The sequence below is a fragment of the Dioscorea cayenensis genome, chromosome 5 (assembly GCF_009730915.1).
Source record: "Dioscorea cayenensis subsp. rotundata cultivar TDr96_F1 chromosome 5, TDr96_F1_v2_PseudoChromosome.rev07_lg8_w22 25.fasta, whole genome shotgun sequence".
Lineage (NCBI taxonomy): Eukaryota > Viridiplantae > Streptophyta > Magnoliopsida > Dioscoreales > Dioscoreaceae > Dioscorea > Dioscorea cayenensis.
Genome location: NC_052475.1, coordinates 931,040 through 956,653, shown reverse-complemented (window position 1 = coordinate 956,653; position 25,614 = coordinate 931,040). Strand labels below are relative to the sequence as shown.

General features: G+C 34.0%; 4 protein-coding genes across 7 annotated transcripts; 2 read left to right on the top strand and 2 right to left on the bottom strand.

Annotated features, from left to right (window-relative positions):
- The first annotated feature begins 8,821 nt into the window (after nt 1-8,821).
- LOC120262476 (coiled-coil domain-containing protein R3HCC1L) lies at nt 8,822-11,697 on the top strand. 2 transcript variants are annotated; one of them, XM_039270598.1, is made up of 6 exons: nt 8,822-8,982; nt 9,068-9,129; nt 9,232-9,477; nt 9,553-9,714; nt 10,823-10,912; nt 11,055-11,697. In XM_039270598.1, exons 1-6 carry the CDS (start codon nt 8,870-8,872, stop codon nt 11,240-11,242), a joined length of 861 nt encoding a protein of 286 aa, XP_039126532.1. In that variant the 5' UTR covers nt 8,822-8,869; the 3' UTR covers nt 11,243-11,697. The 2 variants fall into 2 exon arrangements, with proteins under 2 accessions (XP_039126532.1, XP_039126531.1); XM_039270597.1 differs by having other exon boundaries at nt 9,547-9,714.
- A 726-nt stretch (nt 11,698-12,423) lies between these two features.
- Nucleotides 12,424-13,671, top strand: LOC120261537 (E3 ubiquitin-protein ligase PUB23-like). The gene has a single exon (XM_039269460.1). The coding sequence runs from the start codon at nt 12,424-12,426 to the stop codon at nt 13,669-13,671; it is 1,248 nt and encodes a 415-aa protein (XP_039125394.1).
- An 824-nt stretch (nt 13,672-14,495) lies between these two features.
- On the bottom strand, nt 14,496-16,004 carry LOC120262461 (E3 ubiquitin-protein ligase PUB23-like). Its single transcript, XM_039270575.1, has one exon. The coding sequence runs from the start codon at nt 15,756-15,758 to the stop codon at nt 14,517-14,519; it is 1,242 nt and encodes a 413-aa protein (XP_039126509.1). The 5' UTR covers nt 15,759-16,004; the 3' UTR covers nt 14,496-14,516.
- On the bottom strand, nt 15,549-25,282 carry LOC120262459. Of its 3 annotated transcripts, XM_039270574.1 has the most exons (16): nt 25,043-25,282; nt 24,263-24,665; nt 23,986-24,163; nt 23,765-23,904; nt 22,507-23,155; nt 21,641-21,741; nt 20,598-20,742; nt 20,442-20,510; nt 20,303-20,348; nt 19,736-20,175; nt 19,508-19,587; nt 19,097-19,232; nt 18,672-18,795; nt 18,437-18,519; nt 18,230-18,350; nt 15,549-15,660 (listed from the first exon to the last, which is right to left on the bottom strand). In XM_039270574.1, the coding sequence occupies exons 1-15, from the start codon at nt 25,143-25,145 to the stop codon at nt 18,234-18,236; spliced, it is 2,814 nt and encodes a 937-aa protein (XP_039126508.1). In that variant the 5' UTR covers nt 25,146-25,282; the 3' UTR covers nt 15,549-15,660; nt 18,230-18,233. The 3 variants fall into 3 exon arrangements, 2 of the variants coding, with proteins under 2 accessions (XP_039126508.1, XP_039126507.1); XM_039270573.1 differs by lacking the exon at nt 15,549-15,660 and having other exon boundaries at nt 17,966-18,350; XR_005536779.1 differs by lacking the exons at nt 15,549-15,660; nt 18,230-18,350; nt 18,437-18,519 and having other exon boundaries at nt 19,518-19,587.
- Nucleotides 25,283-25,614: the final 332 nt, after the last annotated feature.

The window sequence follows — 25,614 nt, the reverse complement described above, 5'->3', positions numbered from 1 at the left end:
AAGTTCACTATCACTGAATCATCTCTCTTTATCAGTTGTAGTACCAAACTGGACACCAGGTCTCCACATGGTTTGCCTGTGAATTGGAAACAATGTAGGGTCTAGTCAACTCAAGCTTGTTATATAAATATATACTATCTCTTTTTCAATGTAGTTTTTCACTCAGCTGCAACACTTGTATTTTTTCAGTAATAACACTAGTCCTGGTCCCTCCTTTTCTATGAGAACTCTAGTGCAGCTATTCCATTCTTTACTTCAATTCCTAGTCTGGAAAGTGACTCTGGACTCAGAGATCAAAAGAAACCAATTGGAAAGCTTTGGCATTCAGATGTGATGCTTTGGAACTCAAAAAATTGAGAACTTATTAATATCATGAAGCATTCCATGTGCTCATATTCAATCCTTGTTAAATATAATACCATGTCTTCCATACAGAAAACACATAACTTTCCATGTCTGATATATTGAAGCACATGTTCCCATAAATAAAAATATTAAGGTTCAGTCTTCTTCTTCTTCTTCTTCTTCACTCCCATGCATGCTTGCATGAATACCATGCATTCAGATCATCTCCAACTAAACAAAACAATATATTGCTGCTGTCCTTAATTAGCTCCACAGTCAAACACCTTTTGACAACTAAACTCACAACTTTTTAATTTCCTCCAAGAACTATTAACATTTATATATATAGTTTGCAAAGTTAGGTCATGTTCATGATATCTAACAGTAATAATATTCATCCCAAGTTCATCAACACAACCAATGTACATCTGCCAACCACTTAAGACTGCCATAAACCACACCCTATTTGTCGGCTTGCAAAATTAATTTTTCTTTATAATTCCAAACAAATTTCATCTTTTCCAAAGGTCCAAATTGAAAAACTCCACTGCCAGTTGAGCACACGAGTGGTTCTCTTAACGACACGTAGCCCAACCCTCCCGGGCACTTATTGGTGGTAGGCGCGACCCGAAGTGGCCGGGTCCCACCCAACTCTTTCCGTCTGGATTCCCACGTGCCAACTAACGTCATCGCCACCGTTGGTCCCCTTTCCCACTCGTGTTCCACCTCTCTTACCTTTCCCTTGCTACACCCCTTCTCGTACGCAACCTTTTCCAACCACATCTCCAATGTATGCCACGTCATCGTGTATTGGTCAGGGTGGTGACGTGGCGATGTGATGGTGGTTGGGAGTAGAGAGTCTGGTGGGGGGATGGAGACGAAGTGTCGTTGTCTAGGGCCGACGTCAGCGTCGGCAAAGGTGGGACCCAGGTGTGGATGAGGTCAAGGAAGCGACCAATGAGAAGAGATGCCGCTCTTAGCGCACTTCGAGACCTGTCACTTTGGGCAGCCCGCTACGGACACGCGTCAGTCTCGTGGCCTGCCCGCCCCTGCCCCACCTTGCCTCATGCGCCATTCATTATTTTATTTTTATTTTTATTTTATTTACTATTATTTGACTTTCTATTCCAATAAATAAATAAATAAATATTTTATTTTTTAAAAGTCTTTCAAATATATATATATATTTTTTATATTTACCTATATTCTTTTGATCTATTCACAACATATTCCGTAAGTGTGTTAAGAGATTAATTCGACATTTATAAGTATTTCTGACACATAATTTATTTATATTTTATTAAAAAAATTATCAAATTTTTTTTTTTGAAAAATTGATATTTTTTATAAATAAATGTTAATGTATTTGGTCAATTTTAGTCCCTTTTAAATAGGTGAAATTAATATTTTATTATCTTATATATATTAAAAAATAGAAATCTCACTTTTATTTTAAATAAGTAAATCATTGAATATAATCCTTTGATCATTCTTTGTGGAAGATTGATATTTTTTATAAATAAATATCACTATATTTGAGTCAAAATTAGTCCTTTTTTAATGGGATAAATATTTTCTTATCTTATATATATTAAAAAAATAAAAAACCTCATGTTTATTTTAAACAAGTATAATCATTGGACATAATCCTTTAATCATTCTGTGTGGAAATAATTTTTTTATTTTTTTTACAGAATAATCTCTTACATAAATTTTAAAAAAATATTTAATATATATAGGGTTTGTAGGGGTATATATAGGTGTAAAAAATATTATAAATGTGCGTTGGTTTTTACAAAAAGGATGACAATAATAGAGGGGCCATAAATAAAGGAAGGACATGAAATAAATGAATATAATAAACAAGAAAAAGTCTAAAGTGAAGATGGTCCTTTTTCATGCAACGTGTAGGGCCATGCACTTGAGGGTTTGATGACAAAAACCTCTATAAGGTGTTCTCATCTCTTGTTCAATGGTGGCAATCCTAAACTACAGCTGACTTGTTGGACTCTTTTGCTAACCTAGTAACCCTAACAGGGTCCATTTTATTCTCTCATATATAATACTCTAATTTCAAGATTAATTATAAACTTCATATTTTTGCTTATATAATAACTTAGCTCATTGGATTCTTCTCACCTAAGAGACAACATGCATAATGCATTGTGGAGTAGAATGTATATATATATATATATATATATATATATAGAACCCATCATCTAGGGATGTCCCTAGATTTCAAATCTAGAGATGTCCATAGTAGCCATCGGATGAAAATCTGAGATGTCCCTAGATGATGTTTTTCCATATATATATATATATATGTTGCTTTGTTACATAATTGATATAAAATTTTACATGCTGAGAATAAAAGCAACTATTTGATGAATAGTTGTAGAAAATATTGAAAGCTTTTTGCCCGTTTATTATATATATATATATATATATATATATATATATATATCAATCATAAATAAAGTGGGTACTAGACTTTATGAAAATGCTTACGTGACAACTTAGTCATCTTAGCACATGATTTTTTTTTTTTAAAAAAAATATAAATATATGTATAATCTAGAAGAAGAAAGAATTTTTTTGAAAAATTTATCATTTTATTCAAAAAAAAAATTATCATTAACAATGGTACAGATACTCATTTTTAAAAATTTACATACTTATGCAAAATTTCTAAGAAAAGTTATAGTTAGCTAAATTTTATATATGTTTTGTTTTATTTCTAATAAAAATTTGATATTTCAGTATCCCATGTCATATCATGAGTTCCGATCTAGTGGTTGAAATCTCCTCTCATTAAAATTACTTTTTTACTTTCTTATGATATATGTCTATACATATATACATATATAGTAATTCCTTATGTTTGGTTGTGATTGGTGGGGAAGGAAAGCCAACAGACTCATTGCCTTGTCTTATTAGGATCATATTGAATTGTTGATGATAAGACATGTGCTTGACTAGCGAATTGTGATTGTGCATGCCTTTGAATAAACAAATGTGACTACTCTAACTTAACATTTTGTTTTTTTTTTCTCTAGAGTAATTTATACTCTAGATTGTCACAATACATGCCATTTCTCTCATATTATTTTTTTTTTCCACAAAGTTGTTTAAAGTAAATGAATATTATATAAAAAGTAAGATGTATAATTTGAAACTATAGGTTTACTTGGAGATGATATAGATGTTTCATTTATAACTCAATGATGTATCACAAATAGGAGATTAATGGATGTGACCTTGATGTTCAAACAAACATAAATCTAAGTACCTTCAAGGTCCGAAAACGATTTTACAGTTAGTACCCTCACACTTCCTTAATGATTCATTTTCATGAAAGTGATGTGTATATAAATAAATATTTTATATGATCTACGTAATAGAGCACTTGGGATTTCATTTTATGATTCATTTGCTTGCTAAAGGCCATACGTTTGGTTCAACCTCATAAAAAAAATTTTTAAAATGAAAGGGTTTTAATAACATATATATTAATTGCCCACTTGGTTCTCTTTTCTTTGTATTATAGTAATTTCTCCCACATAATTGATAGACAAGGTTCATTGTTTACATAAATTCTAATTCCCCCACTGTCTCAAGATCCAAATCTTACCCACCCTTATCCATGTTAGGTGATAATATTTTTCCCCACCTTTTATATATATGTGTGTAAGCATAGATTCACACTTTTCATTGTTGTTCCTACCACCTACTCCATTTGGCTGGATCATTGAATGAATATCTTTAATTTTTGCTTCTTTTTTTTTTTGAACCTTTTTTATCATTAAATAACATATGATGAAAGATAATCATTAAAAATTGAAAATGTTAACATGATCATGATTTTAGTTCTTTGAATGTATAAAAGTCATTAAAGGGATTGTTCATCTATATTTTGAGACTATTAAATAAAAATAATACTATATAATAACTGTATCATAAATACATTAACATATATATTTTATAATTATTATTATGATATATTTTTACATTAGATAGAATTTAATTTACATTGTCAATATAAGATATTCATATGCAAGCTGTTATAGGTGAAAAGTGATGATTCAATCATTAAACTTTGAAAAATTTGTTAAACTTAAGTATTTTATAGTTTTTGATTCAATTATTAGAGCAAAGTTCTATTTTTAACTTGGCCCAAAAAACATGTGACATAATATTGATTCCAATTGAAAGTTTTTCTCTTAAGAAAAATTTTATTTTGTATTTTGTTCTTAAATTTTTAAAAATATTTTCTAAGCGGTGCAATTCATATAAATCTTATTTGAATGAGAACTATAACTCAATCTTGTGGAGGGTTGATCAGGTGGATACTTGCGCATAATTGTAACTTCTATTATCTCTAATTAATTTTTTTAAAAATCCATAAGAATATTTGACTGACTTCAAATTTTCAAAGATGTCATTCATGAAATTTTTAAATAGTGATTTTGTTTGAAAGACTTGAATTGTTTCAATAATATTGAATACTTGGTCCAAATTCAATTTGTTCCACTTCTTCCTTTGGGAAAAAAAATGATTAAAAAAGATTTCAAATCATGGTCCTTTATATTTTAGGTATTTCATTTTCATTCTTTTTATTATTATTATTAATTGGTATCGGAGCTTGATTAATTGGTTTGTTTGCACTGTTAACAAAGAAAATGTTTGTATATTCCATAATATATTATTGCTTTTGTGTCTCTCTAAAAAGTAATCTTTTGCAAAGAATTTTGCATTACTCATCGTTACTAGTAAAGAAATCCTAATTGAGGTTAATGAAGTTTAATTGCAGTTTAATAAGTTTGATGCAATAGTATAGTTATGATTACTATGCACTACTTGCCTAGTATTTCCTTTTGCTAATTAAATTTTATATTCCTTAACTATAATTTTGAAGTAGGTCTTTGTTCAATATAAACAATTCCCAATTAAGAATAAAAAGATCTTTCACCCCTGAACACCATATTATTACTATGATATACATTAGTTTTATATTTGATGTTTTTGCCCTCAAGTAAGAATATATATATATATATATATATTAGCCAACACATTAATTAATTTTGTACATTACTGTTGTACCATACTACCATGCTAATATTTAACAAGAAGGCTCTTGTAGACTTCTTATCATGACAATTATTTTAAACAAGTAAAATGAATAAAGTTAATTTTCATGACCATAAAATATCTTGTTATATTGAGATACAAAAACAAACCAATCCCCAAGGTCATAATCCCACTTCATTACTATTAGAGAGGCCCAAACATAATGCCGGTTGAAGGCCTAATACTATTACCTCAACCAATTATTATTTAAAAAAAAAAGAAAAGAAATATGATTAATCCAATTAGGTTATTTTTTTTGGTGTCGGAAAACTCTAAAACAAACTTCCATAGAGTAATGGAAGAAGGGTGAGGGCTTGAGTCGATGTGACCTCTCAATGACTAAAATAATGATAGAGATATGTACGTAATGAAGTTTTCTTTCTTTGAATAATATGATATAAATAAATTGACAGATATCTAAAATTATAATTATTGTCATACACAATCCAAATATTTAAGGATTATTATAAGTTTATAATATAGTTTAAATATGTTTATTTGGATTGAATTAATTTTTTTTAATATATAGAGTCCAATTTATGTGTTTTATATAAAATTTTCATATGCAATCTATATATTTATGAGTGAAAATTGATACTACCACTGAGGCTTTAAAAGTTTGTTAGAACTAAGATTATATATATATATATCTTTTATTAATGTAAAGAACTTGTTTTTATTGCAAATTTATTTATTTTTCTTTATTTTTTATTTTCTTTAATATTAGTGGTATCAAAGCAAGGTTCTGTTTCTCAAAGAAGCATTTGATAGAATATTAATTATAGCAGTTAGTTCTTCTTCTCATATAATTTTGTTTAGATTTTTTTGTTTTTATATTTTTTTAAAAAATCTCTAAGTGGAGTAAGTTATATTACCCTAACTCAAATGAGACGCCTATAACTCGATTGTATATGGTGATCTGATGGTTCCGGTGGGGGTGTGATGTGTTAAGTTCACTCAAAAACTCACTCAAAGATTAAACACTCACACACAATCAAAGCAAGATAAAAGAGACAAGCAAATTGGTAACCCAGTTCGGCACAACCTTGCTATATCTGGGGGGCCAGGCCCGGAGAAACAATCCACTAAAAGAGGTATAGGAACAAGGAGTACAACACTCACTCACTCTCTCAATACAAAGAATATCCTCTCAAGATTGCCCGAAGGCCACACACTCAACTCTCACCGAAGAGTCTCTCACTTGTTGGCTCCATTCTAAATCTTCGAGCAGGATGTCTTATATAGACGCACCAACGTCTACAAAGTTACCTCTTTTAGAATTCTCCGCGACTTCCTAACTTGGACACTTTCCAAAGTTAGATGTTGCAACACCCAGTTGCAACATGGCCCACCTTACTGAACATGACTGAGTTCTAGCCAGATGCACCCGAATATGAGACCTTCAACCTCCCGGTTCCTTCACTCCGTCTCGTAGCAGTTGACTCGACCCGAGCTCCTCCTGCTTGCAGCTGCTTCCTTCCTCACATCACTTCAGAAGGTCTCCCTCTCCCGAGGGACGTGCCCACCAAGGCACACGTGACCATCTCACCAAAGATAGCCACCGAAGATCTCCCGATCTTGCTTTCCAAACTTGGCCCAAGTTTGGTCTTCCAAATGATTTTCATTTGACTCATGGAAATATTGTTACTAAACTTGATCTTGTCTTTATCCAAGTTTAGACTTCAATATCTTTAAGCATGATCTTTAATCATCCATGCTTGGATCTTCAAATCTCTAATCATATCTTATGCAATCTCCAATCAATCTCCTCATATGACTAGTCTCCATTAATAGTTCCGCCCATAGATAGCTCTTGAATCTTCCTTCAATATAGTAATGCTAAATATGGTCTTGATGATCTCCTTGGTATGTCTTTACCTTATTTACTTTGTGTCTTCAAATAGCTTCACACCAAACTAAATCTTTGTGTCTTCAAATAACTTCATACCAAGTTTAACTTATGTCTTCTAATAGCTTCATATAATCTTGAACTCTTGTCAATAATAGAATATTCCTCTCTCTTCAAATAAATCTTTCTAAAAAGGAGCTCTATCAAAGATATGAATAATCATCCCGGATCTTACCAAGGATAGATAATCACATCAAAAATAAAACTTGCCTTTCTAGAAAAGATCTTATAGTCTTGATGCACTTTCCAAAAATAGTTTATCATCACATGATTGTATTGAGAGAAATATCTATAAAATCTTCAATATAGATCTTAATCAAATCTCCACCTTGATCTCCATTAAATACCATGATAACATCTTTTGCCACATCATCATCCTAGTCATCTTTTCCTTTGATGAGTCACCACATGCCACGTCATCATCCTCTTGCCATGTCACCACTTGGCTTGTCATATAATACCAATCTTACGTCATCAGACTTAACATGATCTTATTGATACTTGTAATTTGTATTATATATAACTGAGCATTTTTATTTTTAAATCAATAAGTCTACCGTATTGACTTTCAATTTTTAATGGTGTCAGTTATGAAATCTTTTGAGTAATTTTGTTAAAATTTTGAATATTTTGCCCAAATTCGAGTTGATTAGGTTTCACTTCTTAAAAACAATAAAAAAAAAAAAATCTAAATCATGTATTTATTTATATTAATTGGTATTAGAGCTTAATTAATTAGTTTTTTTTTGTCACTGTCGGTAAAGTAAATTCTTAACCATTCATAGAATTTTATTATCTTCATCTCCCTTGAAAAAATAATCCTTTGTAAAGAATTTTACATCATACACTTTTACTTACAAATCCACCATATACATATAATTGAAGTTTATTGAGTTTGATGTACAAGTATAATTATAACAAGCATGCACTACTTACCTAAGTATTTTATCATGTGTGCTTAAGAACTCTCTTATTTCTCTCCATGATTCTAAAGTAGGTGATTATATAATATAAACAATTTCAACTTAGAACAAAAGGATCTTTCACTATAAACACTAAATTATTATTATGATATACATTTATTTTATATAAAAACTAAAATTTGTTTTGCCTTTAATTTAAAAAACATCTGTCTACACAACATATTAATCAATTTTGTACATTATAAACTTGATGTACCATACCAATATTTAACATGAACACACTAATAGATGTAGACTTCTTAGCATGACCATTATAAGGAACTAAAATGGATGAAATTAATTTTCAATTTTTTTTTAAAAAAAAATTGGGATAACCAAGCCCAAGTTCATGTGTAAGCCCAATACATCACCATTGCTATGGGGCCCATAAACATGATGGGCTAAAACTTTAAGCCCAACCCTTTTTTTTTTTTAAATTTATTTTTTAAGGAAAAAAGAAGAGCCCTATCCAGCAAAGCTCGTTTCTTTGGTGTTGGAAAACCCTGGAGTGGAGATCAGTGGAGCAATGGAGGAAGGGCAAGGGATCGAGTCTTCTTTCTCGAGTGGCCATGAGGACGATGGAGGTAGCTCCGTGATCGAGTCTTCTTTCTCGAGGATTGTCACTCTCAAACCTTCAAGGTGGTCCTCTCTCCACGCTTTCTAGGGTTTCTTGATTTGTTCTTCTTTATTGTTTGTTGAATTTGTATTTCATGTCTAATGGAAGTGATTCCAAGAGTGTCGAGACTAGGGATTCGGAGAAATCCACCCAAGAAGACGATGAGGATGGTATGATTTTTATTTTTTTTTATTTTTGGTTTTTGCCACTGAATTTGTCTCTCTGTATTGGGATTAGGGTTAGGGTTTCTTATGTGGGAAGTGTTGTTGTAGATTGGGAAGCGATTGCGGACCGTGGAGAAGCTGCTGAAGCTTCGTCGGGACCTTCACGGGAAGCTGGGGTGTCGTCTGTAGCTTCGGAGGTTAGCGAGGACGCTGCGCTGCCCAGACGGCGTGGGAGGGGATTCTTTTTGTACCAAAAGAGTTGTCTTTATAGCGAGCAGAAGGATGTTCCGAGCCATTCCGGCGAGGATTCCGATCCTGACATTGATTCTGATGAGCAGAATCAAATGAGAACTAGTGAGTTTCTTTCAAAAATTTGATTTTTTTGGTTGGCAAGTGAGTTTGGAATGTGATATCTTGTTGTAGTTTTAGACAAGTTTGGAACCAGGCATGCTCTTGTCCTGTATGATTTCCCACCAAGTACTCGAACGACAGACCTTGAGAAACTACTGGAGAGGTTCAAAGAACATGGCTTTGCAATTCGGTGGGTTGATGATACTACAGCCCTTGCTGTGTTTCGAACACCGGAAATTGGTATGTTGAATTTCACTGTGGCAGTTCCTTCCCAAGAGATTGCTGTTTGTATTTAGTAATTCAAGATTCAAATGCTTGACTTTTGTGGTCTTTTCCTTTTCGGGCAAGTGTTATATATACGTATATATTGTATTGCATAAAATGCTGTTTTTAATCACTGTCTTCAGATGTTTCCTGCCCTTTGGTTATTGAAATATGATTTTGCTCCATTAACAAATCACTGACGATCTGCTTATTTCGTATTGGTTGGAATATAAAGCTTTTGTAATCTTTGAATAGATTAACTCTGACATACCAAAGTGGGGACATGATAACACTCATTGTTGGTTACACGGGAAACTACAAGTGCTGGCCTTGCATGGGCAAAGAACACTCTCGGGGATTTGTAAAAAAATAAGTTTTTATAGACATTTATGTGGTGTCGTAGACGATAAAAATTAGAGAGATTGACCGAGTATAGTCAATGAAGTAATTTAATATACCATTGCTATTACTGGATAAAATATAAATGTTGGTCAAAGCAGGTAGCTATAATGGACTAGTGATAAAATTTTGACAGAAACAATAACCTCACTATAATAGATACATAACATAAAAAATTCATCTAGGTTGTATATAACATTATGGTGACTCTTCTAGTCCTTTGAGATCCACCTTTTTCTTCTCTTAATGTAGCTATCATAAACATCTGATGACGGAGACTGCTGCCTTTGATGGGAAGCTATGTTAAACAAGATTATTCAAGTAATTTCAGGATACATGGATGACTATCTTACTTTTCAATTAATTATTTATTTATGCCTTTCCAACATGGTCGATTTGTATCTGTTGTTATGTCTTCATAGGGGTCTTTGTTTTTGTAATATACATATAGTTATGTGTTCTTATAACTTTATATTGAAGACTTCCATTGTCATACTGTGTTGTTGTGAATGTTTTGTAATTTTATCTCTGAACATCAAATTTTCAATTGCATTTTTTATTTTTGCAAGGTCATAGTAACATTAAGTTCTTTACATACATGCTGTGGGATCCCCCAGCATTTATTATTCCTACCTTGTTTTACCGTCAACAAAGTTTTGAGTTTTGGATTCCTTGACTATTGCAGCAAGTGAGGCTCAAAACAATGTAAAATTTCCATTCAAAGTGCGAATACTTAAAGAGGACGACATCATTTTGAGCCATATTTCTATCAAAGGTTATACCCTTTATTTAGTGTTATTTTTTATTTTTAATTTTAAATATTGTGAGCATGACCGTAGTTAAAATTGATCATTTATGGAGGTATTTTCATTTGACCTTGACTCAGTGGTTCTTGACAAAATATCAAAAAATTTCAGATCTAGATCCACCATACACAAGGCCAAAGACATCGGTTAGAACCGCACAGAGATTGATTGCCCAGGGCATGGGAATGAAGCCATCAACAATGTTCGGATCAAGTGAGCTTCGTAAACAAGAAGAAGCAAGAAAGGTTCGCATACAAAGTCGACAGAACATGAGGGATGATGCCTGGGGTTCTGACTAGTAAAAAAAAAAATGCTCATTTTTAGTATTTTACAGGATTGTTGTACAGATTTGCGAAATTTCTTAGACAATAAGATAAATTCCGGCCGGAACCGGCAATTCTATTCATCAGTCAATCAAAAAATATTGTGGCACACAAAGTTTGGCCTGGCTACATGCTCCTCTTTCATCTCATTCATCATTTTGACTAGTCAAAATGGCTTGGCTGGGCAGAGAACACCGGCCATCTGGGAACTGACTGTTACGGAAGACTTGGGCTTAAAAAATGAAAGCAAGTTGAGTTCCAGAGCCGACTTGGTTAGGAGTCTTTTTCAGACTACCACTTGTGATTGTTTTCCTCTCCGTTTAATTATCTTGTGTTTGTGATGTTCAACGTTTTGAGCCTGTTCTTACGTTGACTTTGCCTGGAATTCAAAGTTGTGTTTTGACCTCAAGCGCAGTCATTTTGTTTGGTCAGATTCATCCCCTAACTTTGAATTGCTTACACTACAATGGATTGAATTTTATGTATCACCGATTTGGAAAGTATTTTATTTTTATGTTTTTATTCTTATTATCAGACTTTTACTGTTTACAAGTGCGTGATTGTTTTTTGTTTGATTTTTCTTGTATATTAATATAAAATTGATGTAAGATTCATGAACCAGATGAAAGAGTGTACTATTCAAAGACAGTAGTTCATGCATAATCTCAAAAAGGTGAATTATATACTTCCTCAATTATTAATTCCGGTTGTCTAGATGGTCAAACAGGGATCCCGAAATATATTACGCAGAGAAAGACATTATTAAAGAATAAGATAATAAATACTGAAAATGTCAAATTCTTTTTTATCTTAATATTTTCCAATAATATATTTAAAAAAAAAATCAAACAGAATACTTTTCTAGTTTTCCTTCCCACTCTCAAGTTCCCAATCCTTACATTTATTTTTGTACATTAATAATAATAAAAAAAAAACCAAAAGACAATGTCAAACATTTCTCACGTTTCATTTATATTTTTCTATGCTCCATCTCCATCTCCATCTACATCTCCATCTCCTCCATAAATAAGAAACACTACTCCCTCCAATCCACCATCAATCCAAAACAAACAAAAAAAGTTCCATAAAAACAAGAGAAAACACACACAAACACTTCCATTCCATTCCATTCCATTGCATTGCATTGCATGGTATTCATGGATGACTCAGTTGAAGTTCCAAACTACTTCATCTGCCCAATTTCCCTCCAAATCATGAAAGACCCAGTGACCACCATCTCCGGCATCACCTACGAACGCCAAAGCATCGAACGCTGGCTCTTCACCGATCACAACACCACCTGCCCACTCACCAACCAACCTCTCCCCAAAGACTCCCATCTCACCCCTAACCACACTCTCCGCCGTCTCATCCAAGCCTGGTGCACTCTCAACTCCCTCAATGGCTTTGAACGTTTCCCAACTCCTAGAGCCCCTTTGGATCACTCCAACGTCCTCAACCTTCTTCATGACCTTACAATCCCTCACCTCCAGCTCAAAACCCTTAAACTCATCTCTGCTTTCGCCTCTGACAGTGAAAGCAACCGTAGATGCATGGTTAGAGCTGGTCTTCCTTCTTCTCTCATCCACTTGATCATCTCCATTAACCTTAATGACTATCAAGCAGTTCATCATGAGTCCTTGCATGTTCTTCATTCTCTTAAAGTTTCTACTGATGATTTGAAACCTCTTGTTGCTGAAAACCATGACTTAATTGAAGCTCTAACACTAATCCTTCAACATGCTTCTTCTTCTTCTTCTTCTTCGTCAAGTAGAGGTAACAATGGAGATGTGATTATAACAACAACTTGTCTGGTTTTGAAGTCCATATTTGAAGTTGCAAGTGAGAAGTTATTTGAGAGATTAAAGGTTGAGTTCTTTGAAGCTTTGATATCAGTTTTACGACGAGGGACATCGCAACAAGTGATAAAGGCTGTGTTGCATGTCTTGCTTGAATCTTGTCCGTATGGGAGGAACCGGACTAAGATAGTTGATGCAGGTGCAGTCCCTGTGCTCGTTGAACTTGAGCTCACTTTGCCGGAGAAGAGAACAACGGAGCTTGTGTTCGGTGTTCTCGATCATTTATGTTCTTGTGCCGATGGTAGAGCGCAGTTTCTCGACCATGCTGCTGGAATTGCCATTGTATCAAAGAGGATATTAAGAGTTTCTCCGGGGGCTGATGATCGAGCGGTGACGATTCTATCGTCGGTTTGCAAGTATTCGGCGACAAATGATGTTCTTCAAGAAATGTTGAGAGTTGGAGCTGTGTCTAAGCTTTGCTTTCTTCTCCAAGCTAATTGTTCAAACTATGTGAGAGAGAGAACAAGGTGGATTCTTAAGGTGCATTCTGGTGTTTGGAAGAAGTCTCCTTGCATCAATGCTTATTTGCTAACAAGGTATCCTTAATTAACTGATCATATATAACTAATGTATTCTTTCTTGCTTAATTTGTATGTATATTACATGAGAGAAAAATGAACATTATATCTATTTACATATATGTTAATTCTTTGTTGATTAATTAATTACAAGCAGGAATTAATTAAACATGTACCATAAAGCAATGCATTCAAAGTTGCAAACAGAGAACTGATCTATCATGGTTCTCTGAATCTGAGAAAAGGTCCACTTTGAACTACTACTACATCAGATGCCATGTTTTGAATATGGCCACCAGCTTCACAAGTTTGACCATTTATCTCTTTCTTCATTATGAGTTGTTCTTCATCTTTTTCTTGTTGTTCATGCATGGTACACATGATACATGTGTTTATTAGAAGTTAAAACTATCAAATTACTTTCTCTTCTTATCTAGTTGGATTAAACACTTAATTAACATGCATCCATGAACAAAATTAACATACAAAGGAATAATTAACTTGTTATTTGATTAATAACTATATGAAGTAGAACATATTTTAGCCATTTACATCAAGCTTAAATTTCCTTCTTGTATGCACTCTAGCTCAAAAGCACATACAATAATGAATGATAGATAAAGATTCATTAATTACTAGCGTTTTCCACCAAATGGGTGATTTTCTAGTTGGTATGAAAATACCATTAACTTGACCTATGACTTTTTGAATAGCTTTAATTAAACCTGTCTTAATTTCTTTGATAAAAATCAATATGATACGAGTATATTTAAATGTATACAAAGATCAAAAGATTGTACATTTGGTATAATAAAATAGTAAAACAAAAGAATAAAAGATTAATTGTAGACTATACATATGGCATGAACTTAATTAAGATGGATATGAAGACTGCAACTGAGGTGATAAACAAGGGGAATGCTTCCAAGCCATGGAATGCAACCTAAGTATCTCCTTAACCTTCTCTTTGATCTTCACCCCACAATCAATTTGGAGAACAAAACACAACTTAGATACAGTTCCCACAGCCAACATCTCATTTAGGATCGCCGGCGTTGCGGAGAACTTAATCAACGAATACACTATCCTCACCGATCTCTCTGTCGCCACCGATGAAACTCTTAACATCATTCTAGACACCACTGCAATCCCTGCTGCATGCTTCATCATCTCTGATCTCCCTTCTGCACAACCACACATAAGATCAAGCACAAGCAATATCAATTCACAGATTATCTTTTCCGGTTCATCGAGGAGAAGCTCGATCAATGTTGTTACTGCTCCGGCTTCAACCGCCATCATCCGGTTCCTTCCCCAAGGACAAATCCATGCTAGAATTCTCAACCCGGCTTTTGAAGCTTGGTAGGAGACCTTATCCTTGATCACTCTCACCACACCTTCAAACAGCTCCTCCTTCAACCCCACCAACCTCACCGGAGGTATCACCGAAACTATAAACCTTAATAATAATGAAGCATAAGCTCTTGTTTGATAGTTCGACCGGTGTAACATCATCGTTAAAGCCTCCACAAAGTCAGTGTTTCTTGATATAATATCTACAAGAGTTTCATCTGAGAGTTGAAGAGAACAAAGTATGCACAAAGCTTCATCACAAGCACTAACTGAACACTCTTCTTCTTCTTCTTCATCATCAATGGACATGTTATACTTTTCCTTTATGATTGAAACCAAGATATCAACAGCACCAGAAGCCTCAACAAACTGTTTATTCCTTTCACTTGTTAAGACAATAGATTTGAGCTTAAGCAAAGAAGCTAACCGATCATCCGGTACAGTTGAATTAATGCAAACCAGCAAATGAGAAAGCTCGGCTTTGCTAATAGGTTGTCGAGGGGTCGGGAACCTCTCGACACCTTTAGAAGTGTTGGCCGTGCACCATGCTTGGATTAACCGACGAAGAGTATGGTTAGGAGTGAGATCAAGGTCCTGTAAAGCTTGGTTAGTCACCGGGCAAGTTTTCCGCTTGCCGGAAAATATCCACCTCTCAATGTTATCCCTGTCAAAGGTGATACCAGTGGAGATTATCACAGGGTCTCTCATTAAATCAAGAGATATGGGACAAAGGAAGTAACATGGTATATCAAGCTCTTCCATTGAAGTTATAACTAATTGTACTTGAATATGAAGATGAAGAAAGGAGAATGTTGTAGTTTTGAATAAGAGAAGTTAAGAGATGGTACTGAATTTAAAGAGAAGGAGATGTAGTTAGGAAATGATCAGAAGGTTGTGAATGTTTCTAATGGGCAAGAATGGCTGCTAGTAATTCATTAATGAAGCAATTCAAATTTGACTATTCTTGGATTGATCTTGATTGGCATAAATGCAAAGATAAAAATGAGGATTTATAGGCCATATGCTACATGCTTGTTGCTGAATATGCTTTGGCCTTATAGTCTTTGAACTATTGAAAATTTAGATATGAAATAAGATTCAAAGTCAACCTTAATAATAATAATAGTAAGGAATGGTTGGATGGATATCACACCCTGTTCTTTGTGGAATTTTCTTCTATGGATTACTTTGTATCACGTGGTTTATAGACCAAAAGTGGTGGTGGTGGTGGTGGTGGTGGTGGGGTTTGCACTTTTACTTGTTGTTTGTATTTATCTCTTTATTTATTTATTTATTTATTTATTTATTTATTATTATTATTTTATGAAAGTGGACAAACATCATTGACATTATAAAACACTTAAAACAATAAGAAACATACGAAAAGAAAGAAACAAAAGATACAAGAGATACCAAAAAATTTGCAAATCTACTAGCGATGGAAAAAGAAAAAAAATTAAAGAAAAAAAAAAAATTTAGCTGTCAGACAACAACAAGTCCTAGATTTTTGAAAAACGTCAAAAAATTGTGAGAAAAAATTAAAAAAAAATGATTTAAATAAAAGTTATAAAGGGGGCAATAAGCAAAAATTGCCCAGACGGAAGTCCTAATGTATAAATGATGACGTCCATTAGAGTTGGGCCAGGTTTCCTTTGCCGTGTTAACTAGATAACGTCTTCCACTTCTGTTTGGTTTAATATATTATTAGAGATTAAGTTTACATCCCTTTGTTGAACATATGTCAGCGCAAAAGTTTTTTCCTAAACAAATACAAAAAATATTTTTAAAATAACAGGGTTATCTTTCCATATATATATATGGGAAAACATCATCTAGGGACGTCCCTAGATTTCAAATCTAGGAATATTTTTAAATCTAAGCCGTTGGATCATCATCCGATGGTTGATTGATTATATAAACACTGTACATCTTTTTACTGTTCATGATCACTGTACAACACTGTAGAACGCGGTTTCTACTGTTCATAACGATAAGAGCCGTCAAATTTTCATCCGATGGCTACTATGGACATCCCTAGATTTGAAATCTAGGGACATCCCTAGATGATGGGTTCTCTATATGTATACCCTTCTGAAATATTGAATTAGTTAAATATATACATTCATGTAATATGGAAAGTTGAAAGTCTTATGTATGTACCATTGAGCAATATTTAAAAAATGTCAATATCCTCTGTAAGATGGATACATATATTTGTTTTATACATAATTTCTTCTTTTTTAATCATATATATATATATATATATATATATATATATGATTTATATGATTTAATTGCCGTCTCTATAATCGTGTATTTTAAGCTTTTTTAATCCTTCTAATATTTTTCGGTACAATTAGATCCTTATAATTTACAGTTACATATCTACACAACGGATTAGAATGACCCAATTCGACTAAATATGATGACTTAATTGTACCTAAAAATATTGCAAGAACTAAAAAGGTACAAAATATATAATTACAAAGACCTGTACAACAATTAAACCTATATATATATATATATACACCCTCTAATAAAGATATTTGAAAGATTAAGATTTTGAAGGTTTGAATTATTATCTTGACGCACTAATGCTATAAACAACAATTAAATATAAGAGAGACCAATATGGAAAATTTTGAACTTTACATGAGTCATGAGCATATATGGAAAGAAAAACACCACAATAATACATGTGCAATTACAGAGTTTTACAATGGTTTAAAACTCCCCCTCCCTCCCAAATACAATAATAATCTCCTATGAATCTAACAACTGGTCCAAATCACTACAATAAACTACTCAAATGGGCGGCTACCAAATTATATATATATAAATAACATAAAGTAGATATTGACCATGATTTCATACCCACATCATATGGTCAAACATATCTAATGCTGAAGAGTTGCAAGCATGAAGAGATTCAAGCTTTCACTTAATAAAAATATTAGTCATGTATCAATGGCACCATTAGATTAAGACCATGTTCAAAATAGAACTTTCTAACTTGGCAGATGAAACATTCAAGCAGGAGTTTACCTGAACAACTACTGGAGTTTGTTTACAATTTAATGAAAGCTTTTATGACTACTCTGTTGTGTTATTTACTGTCTATTAAGAGATAATTTACAAGAAACCTCCCTATTTGAAGGTTACATTGACTAAAACTAATTCAATGAAAAAATGAACGAAAAGTAAATGATGACTAAAATTAATTTACAAGAAACCTCTCTACGAAGCATAAGTCTTGTTGTGTATATCTTCGACAATTTCAGTTAGTTCTGGGAATAGTGTGAGAATAACTGCTTCCAGCATAGAGTAGGCAAGTTGCTTCAATAAAATAGAAGACTGCAGATAAAGTTTAGGAAGATTCATTAGGGCCTAGAGCTAGTGATAATTTATCGGTCATGGAGGATGTTCAGCAGTGGGATTACCTGAAGAAAATAGTAGATATCTTCAGCACATTGACGGTATTGTTTGTAACCAATCAAGGTAACCAAAGGAGCCGGTACAGAATCTGTAACAAAGTTTTACATTAAATCAGAAACTACCGAAACTTGTAAATAATTACATGTGATATAACATGATTGTCAAGAAACTAGTAATTTCCAGACAGAAGTGAGATAGGAGTTACAACCAATGTTGATGGTTGTGAAGAATGTTTCTCACCAAGGATAATTTTTTTCACTAGACTTGCTCTACGTACTGCCTCAAGGTGGGTATCAGAAGTGCTTGATTCGGAGCATGTATCTCTCTCAGATGTTGTAAAGAAAGTCCCGTTTGGCCAGAGATTCTGATTGAAAGAAACAAAGTTCAGACATTGAAACAGATCATTTACACTTTCTATGTTTATGACTAAGTGCATTCATGACATGCAAAATTAGTTTTCTCTAGAATGATCAAACAAGTATGTTGATCAAGATAGTTTTCTAGGATGAGTAATCAGGGCATTCAAAGTTTAAACACAATTTAATGGTGCATGCAGCAGTTACTAGTATGCAATACAACAAGAAGAGGGTGGATTGGACATTGAATGGAGATATACACAGCAGTAAAGGAAGTTGGTATGGCTGTAAAGTAAGCATTTTCGTTACGTTTTGAACCCAATGAATCATTTGAGCAATGACTTCTTCATTCCTAAGCAAACTGATCTGCCTCAACATCCAGTCATCAATTGCATCATCCATCATCAACTGTACAAGTTGCTTTGAAATCCAAAACACCTGTCTTCTGGCAAAGGGGAAAAGAAAACAAAAGCATTCCAACATCATAAAAACATCATTTGACACATCACGTTATGGCAATTATTTGTCGCAGGATCTTTAAAAATTTGTTTTAATGCAATTGCCTCAAGAAGAACTAGCAGTTTGGCATTCTGAAGAAAAAAAAAAATTGCACCAAGTTGTGAGAAAGCCACAAAATACACTAACAAACACCTTGATATAATTTTTGAAGTCAATGATTCAGTAGAAAGCACAAGAGACTAAAACAATGTTTTCACAAACCTCAGCCAACCTTGTTTATCAAGTAGAAATATTTTATCCACCAGATTCAGCAGTGGAAGACTTGTGTTTTGCAGGTTCCACTGTAAAAACAGATAAAGCCCTAAAGGTTAAATAACATCTATTTTGAATTGAAAATAACAACCGGGAGAAGGATAAATAATGCTTTGACAAGCAAAATGGCTTTATTCCTAAGTGACACATGAACAAGGGAAGATATTGGATTTATACCTCAGGAGGGATTCCATCAAGATCTTGCAAAAGATGAGTAACATTAGAAGACTCATTCGCTAAAAACTTGTCCAAAGTACTATTGGGAAATTTATCAGCCAGTTGATTTTTTCCCAAGTCCAACATCATTGATTCTTTCATGTGGTCACTCACTCGAGGGGAGAAAATTTCATGCTTCAATTCATTGTCCAAGTGGCATGTGTTGGTAGCTGAATGATGATCTTTTTCTGAGGGCCAATAAGCTGACTGACTATCCGCAGCTTCAACATAGCTATCTCTGGGGTGGTGCCTCTTTATTTCCTCCTTCCAAGGTAGCATCAAGCTCTTCTCTGCTAAGGAAGTGGTGTTGGATGAAGATGAACCAACAACTATACGTCGGAGATCATCAGAAACACCTTTAATTTGGCGAACAATATCTTCCATTGCTTCATCAACATTGACTGTTTAACAAATGAAATGCAGCAATCATATAAACGGTAAAATCACTTAAGCACCAATTGTAACAACAGATGCCATGAATTTTTCTTATATAAACCAGAATACAAGGAAATTTAGACACCATTTTACCTGCGAAGGTTTTCATCACTGAGGTGGCTTTTCCATAAGAATAATTCTTCAAAGAAAAAGAAAACATAAGTCATACTGTAGGTGCATTTCCCATCAAAATTAACATTTGTCATATGTAATGTCTGAAGAAGATGAATACCTTTGAAGAAACACTAAGGAAATCCAACACCTCATGTTGCTCGGCAACATTAGCAATTGAAAGAAGGTCCTAGTAAACAAAAGTAAATATAAATAATCAGAATCTGGTGGTATATAATACCAATCAATAAATCCATACTGAAACAGCAGAGCGTACTTGCAAGTACTTGTTAAGAAGAACATCCCGCTGGTGTATGAAGTGGTTGTCCATGTAGGATGAAAGAAAACCCTTTGGAGGCAAATGTAGTGAATAGTTAGGTAAATGCTTGAGATGCCTATGTAGCCGTTCAAAATTTTGATATCTGTGAAAACGAATGTTAAATTAGTGACAAGAAAATAATAAAGTTGAACTCCATGCCAGCTAACAGTGATATAGGAATTTAAATAATCTCTCACTAGAATTAAGCTAGCTACTTCATCCAGCAATAACACATAGGGCACAAAGACACGAGTGGAATCTAAAGATTCATGGGTCACCTGCTTCTGACCCTAACTTATTCAAATAGGGAAGTTACAAGCAGAAAAAGAAGAAAGCATGGGTGAAGAGAAAGAAATTATGGCGTTATCCATACAATTGCTCGAGTTCACAGATAGAGCTTTCACATCCATCACGTAAAGAAGTAAAGCATAGTTTACAGGCTAGGTTTTTTTCTTTCGCGCAAACAGCCTGATGCACACATTCAATCAGATAAAATGCTCATCCAAGTTGAAGGATCACAGCAGTGAGTTAAAATGATAGAACTACAAAGGTCTAGACTGTAGTTAAGGCAAACTTTAAAGATAAAACTAAGATGTAATTATTCAGTTGTCATAAAGCAAGGGCATTACCATGATAAATTCGTATACACCTTCAACCTGGCTAACACACTTATTGGACTTAGCATTATAACAATGAGTGATGATGCTAGACTTGCATATGCAATTACTGGTAGTATGATGACATCCTGTCAGTTTTGCCAGAAAAAAAGTACTTGCTCACAATTATAGGATGGGTCTTAATGGAGAAACGCATGTGTGTGAGATGGCATTTAACTAGAATCTTGCATTAGACTAATTCTATATATATAATGAGAGGCAAAACGCTAGATGGAATAATGAGTGAAACCATAATGGCAAAAGGAACATCTGAGGTGAAAAAGTACATGACAAGACCATATAAATGTACAGGTAAAATGAAAAGAGTATATAAAATGTGCATGCCTTCTTTCCACAAGCCAGGTCTTGTAATTTGGATCGGTCACAGAAATTGAATATACTGCAAAAGGTTTTGATCTAATTTGCTTAAAAGACACTCCAACAACCTGCAGAAATATTTCATGAAGACACCAAGTGGCAAGTAACTTAGATGAATAAAAAGAAAGCAAATGGTAAGTTCACTTTATTCTGTCATATTAACTCCATACGAAATACTCTGTGAAGCATGAAAATCTAAATACCAAGAAACAAGCATACCTTTCATCAAAGATGCCACAAAACATATGTACGAACATAAGCAATTATTTCAACTGAAGAAAATCAATTATATAAAGCAAGAAAGGACATGTGCACCAAGAGCCTCCTCTTAATATATCCTTTGCATAATCATGTAAACAAATTTCAGAGATCGGTCAACGGCAGTATTGGTTGTTCAAACTTTCAAAAATTTAGCATATGAAAAGACTATTAGTTGTGCAAGTACAGCATATTATCTAAAAGTACATGTATCTGATGTAGAGCTAAGCTACAATTAAATAAACATATATGGACAAAGTTTTTCATATTGTCAAACACGAAGGTTAATCTGACATGAAATATGTAGCAAGAATTAGAATCAAAGAGTAAGAGACAACTTGTAAGCTAAAAGCATATCAGAAAAACATTACTTATCAAAGCATGAGTGAAGCAAACCACAAAAGGTCATTAACTACGATAAAGAGATGAATTTGCTAAATGCAATATAATCATCATAATTCCTAAGCAATAACAGCTACAAAAAATAATAACTATAAAACTTTTCAAATGGAATCAAATATATTATTTTCCCATAACTGGACATTGGAAAGTAAAAGCCACATGAAAAATCTCACCTGACACTTGAGTTTTGGCGCACATAAGACTCCTTCACCAAGGGTGAGCAATGCACCAGTAGGCTCAGTTTTATGCCTACCAAACTTTGGGTAGTAGAGCTCTTTCATGACAATGGCTTCACCACTCATGATAATTGTCTCACTGTCAGATTTGGAAATAGATTGTTTAAGTAGGCCTTTGTTGCTTTTGACTTTCATGGCATTTCCTTCATATTCATCACAAAGATTAACTCCTGCAGACGTTTCACCAACCAGATCTACAGAAATATGTGAAGAGTTGTCTGTGTCCAGCACTGATCGAGAAAAATCATCTGAACCCTGCATCATATGGACCATATACTTATCTTGTACGATTGCAGCTTGTTCAGCCATCTGAGAATGCAAGAAGCATCCAGAATCTTCCTGTGGCTCATTTGGATTACCATGCTCAAAAGTCTTGATTGAAATTATATCATCTGCTTCGGCTAATTTTTCAGGTGGTTGATTAGAAAGGAGTATTTTTGACTCAGGCCCAGCATGAGGATTTCCCACTGAATCAGAAGAACCATCAACAACAACAGTCGCATTACCAGAGCCATCAGGCCCTGCTTGTCCTTCCCTGTTGGCTTTTGTATTTAGGAATATGCACTCAATTAACTCATTCACAAACCTGACCAAAGAAATCTTTTCAGCCTTGACCCTAAAAGTATCTATGCATAGGTGCTGGGTATATATTTTGAACATACAATAATAATAATGATGATGATGATAAATAACAGCCGAAAATGATTAATTACATATCTCCATATGAAGAAGAAAAGACAAACCAAGGGTTTTCAACTTTGACAGAAACAATGGTTTCTTTTATTGTCAAACAACTTCTATTATTCCTTATAAGGCCAAAACACAAAGTTTAGTTTAAAAACATGAAGGGGCATATCCCTTGTGGTAGCATAGAATCAGCGATATATAATTTCCATCAGAACTTAAATAGGCATCTTTTAGTTATTAAAGGGGCCATTATTTCACAGCAAAAATGCAGCACTTGTTGTGACATATCATATCATGATGGGAGTGAAGGCACTACCCCACACTAATTGTTTGCTTTATAAGCAAAACTGAAACACAAAGCATCTCGATCCATTCAAGCCCTTCCAAACACTTGTACATTAACCACAACTATATATTGGGTTTGTAGCACAAAAATATCATGGACACATGAAAGGAACACAACCACAATTTATCATAGAAAATTTATTCAATGAATCAAAAAGCTTACTCGGGGCTGGCAAAATTCATAACAGGTTCAATTAACAAGCAGGTCAAAAGTTCACGGCTGAAACAACGAACCAATGGACATTGAGCCTCCTCTGGTTTAAGAACAACAGCAAGAACTCCCCCGATAATACATTGAAGAACCTATAAATCCAAGTTAAGAGAAATGATGGTGTTATAGAGAACTGTCTAGAAATGTATAGAAAAGAAAAACATTTATCAAACCTTATGCTCGCACTCTGGAGATACCAAAGCAGGGTGAAGTTCCTTGGAAGCTAATAGGCCAAGTTTCAATCTTGCATCCCTCTCTTCAGAAGACAAGGTTCCCATATCATCAACACCTATTTCTGTTTGAATTCTCCTGTAAGTGTCAAGATGCTTTCCAATTGCATCAACCATATCCCTGAAGCATTCAAACAGATTTAGCACTTAAAACCAATTCATCTTGGACAAAAGCAATATTTGCATATCTCAATAATAACTTAAAATGACAGACAGTAACCTTGTTAACAAGTCAACAAGATTGATTCCTTTAATCCTTTCTGATATCTCACCAAGAGCATCAAGAATTGTAGCATGTATAAGTTCAGGGACCTCTTTATCAGGTGTGATAGACGAATACCAAAGGTCTACAACAAAGTCCTGCAAAATCTTGCTGACCAATTCATGAACAGCAGCCTCCACAGGAGGCGAACTTATCTTCCTCCTCCACTTTGGTATAGATGGAGCAGAGGAAAGACAAGATTCATCTACAGATAATTGCTTCTTTTCCAAGTGAGATATGTATGTCTGTCTACGAACAGGCCGCACCTTCCAGCGAAGCTCTACCTCATATGATAGATACCGTATGGCCGATAGAATGAGAACTGACATGGGGATGTTTGTCCACATTGATTTACTCGTGTCTACAAGCCACAAAAATATCCCAAGGCCAAGTGTTTCAGAACAAATTAATACCACATAATACACATTAAGTAATGCAAAGAAAACAAGAAGCAATCTTATTACAGTTCACATTAAGCAGATCCCACAAAACAAGAATTTTTTTTTCTCTTCAAAAGATAATCTTTTTTTGCTAAACATACAGAGCGTTTCCCAATCTAAAATTCTCATTGCCAATGCCTAACTAGGGTTAGCAATTAGGAAATCAATCTCATTGAACGATGCCATGAAAAATCAGCAACTGCAATCAGCTCTACTAATTAGCATACGGAAAAAAACAACACAAGATTATTAGCAAAAACCAAGAACAGCAGAAAAATTTAAAGGCAGAGAAACTCACGAGACAAGAAGTAAGAGATGACGAAGATGCAGATGGCCCAGTACACAGTCCGAACCTTGAACTCCTCCATCAAAGCCTTGAGGTTCGCCATCACCCTCCCCATCGCTCCTGGCCGAGATCACAACCGATCACTTCCAGAAAGAGAAAACACTGAGAAATTGGAACGTAGAGATGAAATCTAGGGTTTATCGAAACCCTAAAAAACCCAAATTCGATCTCCGAGTTGCGGTCTTGCTTTGCTTCTTTCATGGGGAAGAGTGAAGGAGGGTTTTTAAAAAGCTCTATGTTTAAATCCCGACCATGATTCGCATTGCTTAAATGACGGATTTGCCCTTGAGTAATGAGTGTGTACCGGATTCACATATATGGACCGTTTGTTGGGGCCCACGCCAAAGATCTCATCTCCACCGTTCATCTTGTGATCAACTGCCCAACAAAACCATAACTCATGGCCATTTCGTTGCGTGTTTTCCGGCTAAATATATATTAATATATATTTAATAATGATAATAATAACCATATTTAGTAATTATTTTCTAAATTTATATATCAATCAATTCATGAAATTATTA